Source organism: Galeopterus variegatus, unplaced genomic scaffold (genome assembly GCF_000696425.1).
Source record: "Galeopterus variegatus unplaced genomic scaffold, G_variegatus-3.0.2 Scaffold6344, whole genome shotgun sequence".
Lineage (NCBI taxonomy): Eukaryota > Metazoa > Chordata > Mammalia > Dermoptera > Cynocephalidae > Galeopterus > Galeopterus variegatus.
In genome coordinates, this window is record NW_007732455.1 from 63,817 (window position 1) to 69,840 (window position 6,024).

The 6,024-nt window shown below is 37.6% G+C and overlaps 1 protein-coding gene across 1 annotated transcript in view; it reads left to right on the top strand.

The window, feature by feature from the left end:
- The window catches only part of OSTF1 (osteoclast stimulating factor 1), a 67,817-nt gene extending 63,814 nt beyond the window's left edge, over positions 1–4,003 (top strand). The window contains exon 10 of the mRNA XM_008590737.1: positions 3,482–4,003. Within this exon, the coding sequence (XP_008588959.1) occupies positions 3,482–3,540 (59 nt within the window). The 3' untranslated portion in view covers positions 3,541–4,003. The remainder of the gene's footprint in view (positions 1–3,481) is intronic.
- The last annotated feature ends 2,021 nt before the right edge of the window (positions 4,004–6,024 follow it).

Below are 6,024 nucleotides of genomic sequence, written 5' to 3' on the forward strand. Positions count from 1 at the left end.
ACAATTACCATGAAGGATAACTTTGGGATATGGGAGTGGAGGTCAAGGCCATACTTGAAAGTTGAGTCCTACTTGGAAGTTTTTTTCCAATTTTAAAAAAATCAGTATACATTGAGTAAAGTGCATCAATCTTAAGTTTGCAGCTTGATGAGATCTGTTTTTTAACCTATTCACCACAACCTAGATCAAGCTAGAGAACATTTCCCACACCCCAGAAACCTCCCTCTGTACCTTCTGCTTCTCTCACCATAGATTAGTTTTGCCTGTTTGTGAACTTGATATAAATGGACCAAACAGTCTGTACTTTTTTGTGTGTCTAACTTCTTTCACTTACATTATGCCAATCCCTGGACGCACCACCCTCCAGGAACCTCCATGTGTTCAGCTACCAGAAGGTCCCTGAACCCAGTCCTCTTGGGTTTTTATGGCAACGTCATTATGTAGGCATGATTGATTAAATCATCAGGCCCTGGTGATCAACGTAACCTTCAACCCCTTACCTCTCCCCTCCCCAGAGGTTGCTGGGGTGGGACTAAAAGTCCTACCTTGGTCTTTGCTTGATCAGGCCCCATTCCTGGAGCTGCCTAGGGGCTATCAGCCATCATTAGCATAGGAAAAGACTCATCACTTTGGAGTTGTACGTCAGGAGATGGGGATGAAGACCAAATATATATTTTCACAATATCACAGATGGCAAAGTAGCTTTGCTATTTGCCTTTTTGGTTTTAGATGAAAAAAGTACACACAGGAAGTCCTGAAGTTCCTGGGTGTGTGTTGGAGAGAACGAAATATGTTCCTCCCAGTTCTCCAGAATTCCTCTTGAGGAGAATGGCAAGAATGTGGCCAGCCTGGAGACCTGCCTTCCTGGACGCACCACCCTCCAGGAACCTCCATGTGTTCAGCTACCAGAAGGTCCCTGAACCCAGTCCTCTTGGGTTTTTATGGCAGCGTCATTATGTAGGCATGATTAAATCATCAGTCCCTGGTGATCAACATAACCTTCAGCCCCTTACCTCTCCCCTCCCCAGAGGTTGTTGGGGTGGGACTAAAAGTCCTACCTTGGTCTTTGCTTGATCAGGCCCCATTGCTGGAGCTGCCTAGGGGCTATCAGCCATCATTAGCATAGGAAAAGACTCATCACTTTGGAGTTGTACGTCAGGAGATGGGGATGAAGACCAAATATATATTTTCACAATATCACAGATGGCAAAGTAGCTTTGCTATTTGCCTTTTTGGTTTTAGATGAAAAAGCTACTTTTTATCAAGTACACACAGGAAGTCCTGAAGTTCCTGGGTGTGTGTTGGAGAGAACGAAATATGTTCCTCCCAGTTCTCCAGAATTCCTCTTGAGGAGAATGGCAAGAATGTGGCCAGCCTGGAGACCTGCACTGGCTTGGAAGCTGGCATGGAGTCACTGAACTTTGACTCTGCTCTGCTTTGCACTCTCTGCTGTTCTTTTATGAAATATAGCTCCTGTGCAAGATGTTACCAATTTCTACCTCCCTTGTACCAAGCCTCCCTTCTGCCTTCCTTTTTGCAGATAATCATTTCTCTAAACCTGTAAAGATAGACTCCCTTTAAAAACTACAATATCATTAGCATACCTAAGAATTAACAATAATTCCTTAATATCATCAAATATCTTCCCATTGTCCAAATTTGCCATTTTTTCTTATATATTTGTGTATTCTTTGTTTACTTATCTATTTATTTACAGTGTATTAAGTCAGGGTCCATCCATATCAGGTCAGTTTGTGATTGCTAAGTGTCTCTTCATTTATTTGTTTAATCAATGTTTCCTTTCTCTGTCCTCTTCCCTTTTTGAATCTTGCAATTTATTAAAGAAATTGGGTCAACTGACTTGAGTTTCTCAGTGTGGACATTGCTCATTGCATTTCCATGGTGGTGTTTGTCCTGTTTCTCTGCACTTCATGTTTGTGTCAATTGGTGTTAGATCTAGAAGTTTGGTCCAATCTAGGTTCATTCATTCATTCATTCTATTTATTTATTTATTCATCCACTCATTCATTCATTTATTTATTTTGGTGGCTGGCCAGTAAGGAATCAATTTAGGTTCTTTCTGGCTCTCTATCTACCCATCTGTTTATCTGTCATTTATCTGTCTGAGAGGTGGAGGGAAGAATATATCATGTAAAGTATCATGTTCTTCCATCGGAGGCACATAATTTTTGGTTATCACTCTTCCTGTGATGTTAGCATCCTTTGATGATCATCATTGTCTAGATCTGTTATTTCACTAATGGTTGCAAAATGGTGATCTAATTCACTCTTTTCTCATGTTATGAGCTAGAACATTTTATATAGAGAAATATTCCCTCATCAACTGTTTTACTACTCAGAGGAATAGCTTGTGTAGCAGGGGCAGGATAAATGCTTGATATGTGCCCTTTGTCTAAGAGTTTTCAAAATAATAAGCTGGTTGCCTATCATTCTTCAAAGAGACCCAAGTGAACTGGGTGTGTGTTGAAATATTTGATGTGCTTTAATCCATTACAACTAGTAGCTGTATTGATTGTTCATCTTTGACTAGTGGAAGCCTCTTTAAGTTGGATCCTAAACACTTTTCACATGATGCTATGTTTAATAGGACCCTTGCTTTATAGCATGACAAGAGTTCTAGGTCTGTCTCTTACATTTCCTGACTCAGACTTGGAAATCAGTCTTATCTCCAGTGAGCTTTGGGAATATATGGTATTTAGAGACCATGGTCTGGGTGCTATGACATTCATTTATTGAGCTCCAACAATGTGCCTGACCTTGTTATCCATTTTCCTCCCTGAATTCCATCTAGGGTAATCTGTTGGTACAAGAATTTGACTAGAGTTGAGCAGGTGACAGTCAAAGGTCAAATGTCTTCTTTTTGAGCCCTGTTCAAGGTTGATTTAACATTTGGTGGGGCCTAGTTATTTCTATTTAAAACTTTTAAAAAAAAATTTCAGTCTTTAGCTTCTGAGTATACTTTATTTTCACTGTTTTCTAAGGTGAAACTGAAGCTTTTGTGTTTTATTCTCTTTTTTCTCCATTTTTCCCCTCACTAGTTATCTTTCTACCCAGTGACCTTGCCTTCAGGTAAGGCCTCAGGCTGTGGACTGGCAAAGCCATGTGCACTTGTCATTAGGAGAGATGGCTGGAAACATCAGAGTGGAGTGGCTGCTAGTGTGTTACACGTTAGTCACAGTGCATGTGGCTGGTGACTTTCTGTTGGAAACAGCCTAAGGATACCTTAGCCTCACATGCTTTACTCTTTTGCATTTACATGTATGTGTCAGCCTCTGTGGCAGCAGAGACTTAATAGTTAGGCTGAAAAGCCAAAGTAGAAAAAGATTCTCGGAGAAAGCACAATCCCTGGGTCAGAAGGAAGATTACAGTTTGTTGAATTTTCAAGAGCTTTGAATGTGAAAAACAAAATCCGAGCAATTTGTAATTTCTCTGTTTTGCTTTTTTTCACTATTCCTTTTAGATGCAGTTCGAACATTAAGCAATGCCGAGGACTATCTTGATGATGAAGACTCAGATTAATTCCCTTCTGGAGCTTTGAGATCTAAAACTTCTGTTGCTTTTGCCATTCCAAAACTTTATCTTTGCCAGAAGAGTATTGGTAACTGTAAAAAAAAGAGAAAGAAACGTATATATGAACATGGCAGTGTTGCACTGTGTTTAAGTGAAACGTGTAAATGAAAAGTTCTCACCTCCGGTTTGCCAATAAGTGACTGGATACTTTGCTGTATAAAATACATTTATGTTCACCAGAGTAGAACAAGAAGAGATTATTTCTATTTATCAAGCTAAAGGAATTTTAAGAATTTTTTTCTTTAAAATAAAATCAGGATGATGTTTTTTAGTTCAAGTTCTTTACCTCAAAGATTGAGATATTTTGAATGGATTTTTCAAGGGGGGAAATGCTTATTATAATAATAAACCAAAATACTTAAAAGAAAATTGTCAGCTATCCTGACAGAAATAAACATTTTAAGAGATTTTATTCCGTTTGTCTGTTTTTGTGTTATCATTTATTGCTGGTAAATAAATAAAGCTTTTTGTATTTAGGTAAGACTGACTTTATTTTATTTTTTTAAATTATATTTTTTATGAGGTATCTTAAAAAAATTCATGGAAAGATTCATCTTTTAATTTCATTTTTCCATGAACTATTTGAAGTACCCTAGTATTTATTAGCACAGAAGAATCATGATAGTCACATTTCTGTTCACCTTCCTGTATCTGCTTTGATTAAAGTCAAGACAGTAATCATTGAGAATACATGTCTCATAAAATATATCCTTTTAATGATTATGAGACTTTCATTTTTTTTTTTCTAAGATTATACTTAGAGTGAAAAGGCAACTCATTATAGTTTACTTAAGGTTTGAAAAGTTTAAAAACTTGATTTCCTTATAGAATATACCGCAATTTTTTTGCATTCAGTTTTCACTTTGACAACGTTTGTTTCCTCAAAGCGTGTGTCTAGATCATAACAGTTCAGATTCTTTTGCTGCAATGCCAATTATTGCAGAGCCTTCTATACTACTGACATGACACTTTGTTTGAAGTTCTAATTTTGTATCTACAGTGATGATATTAAAAATGACATAGCCATTGGAATTTGCTTAGATTCCTGGCCCTAGACCCAGAAGTACATGTTGCAAGAGCACTTTGATGCTAATTTCAAAAAACACGTTGGTGAAGAGAAGGAAATGTGTGAAAAAGGAAGTGGCTTAGCTCAGGAAATGAATAACTGCTTCTGTAAGAGTTTCTTCTGTCTGTGACTGCTTGGTTTTTCCCTCTGTGGGTGCCTTGAGAAAGGATACTCAGAGAAGCTGGTTCTAGGTCTTTCAGATACCCCACCTAATTTTAGTAGAAAGGAATCTGTACAAGTAGTGACTGTACAAGTAGAGGATGAGGACAAACTCTGGAACTAATAAAATAGGGTATTTTATTTTCAAACAAATATGTTATTAAATTTGATTTAACATTTTATATTTTTTCTTAAGCATAAATTTGAAAATATGAAATCCTTCTTGAAATTATATCTCTTCCCACAGAACCTTTAAAGATTTTGCTTTAAAATGGGGCTATGCCTTAACAGGAAGCTTTTGGAGACCCCTGTAACTTTAGGCTTTTGTATACTTTGGGCCTGGGGTAATTAGGATGAATTCCAACTAAACACTCTTAATTTTTTAACACAGGCAGAGATAATACAGTTTATGTGACTATAGATAATTTTATGAAAACACTGCTTGATTTTGATATATCATTTATGTGTCTGAGGAAAAGAATAGAAGGGGCTTTATTGTCATTGCTTTTAACGTTGTTGAACCTATGAGAATTCTAGAAAGTTGGCCAATATAGTTTCTTGGGGGGTGAGGGAGGACTTAGGTATATGCATGAGTTTTTTGGTGAATGAGGACAACTTATTTAGTGGATACTCCATGGAATTTTTTTTTTTTTTTTTTTTTGCTGCTTGTTTGTTCAGCCTGGCTGATCTGAGCTTTCTCAGATGGTTTAATGCTGAACTCAGCAAGAAACATCAGTTCTAAGAATGCATCACTGCTCTGACTTTTCAGAGGAGAGCTCTGATTATGCTCTGGAAATAACTTTGGAGGTTTTGCTGTAACCTGAGCTTCCTGACAGTCACCGTGGCCTGAACTCCTTCCCAGCCTTTGCCTCCTATAGATAGAAAATGCCTTCCAGCCACTTGGGTAGTGAGATACTTGTCCAGTTGTAAGCCCAGGAGCCTCATGCAAAGGACAGTTTTTATCAAGGGTTCCCTTTTAGCTTCCTTGTTGGCCTGTTGCAAATTTTTTATTGTTGCACTGCTGTGCATTACAGCTGTCAACTTCTGTATTTCTTTAGTGAGCCCCCACTGCCTCCTTTTTCAGGGAAATGTTGAGCAAAGCAGTGGTGACCCCCTTTTTTTTTTATCTTAAACAAAACAAATTAGAAATAATGCTGAAAATGAAATCTCAGATAATTTGAGGTAGAGGAAAATATAATTTTTCCAAA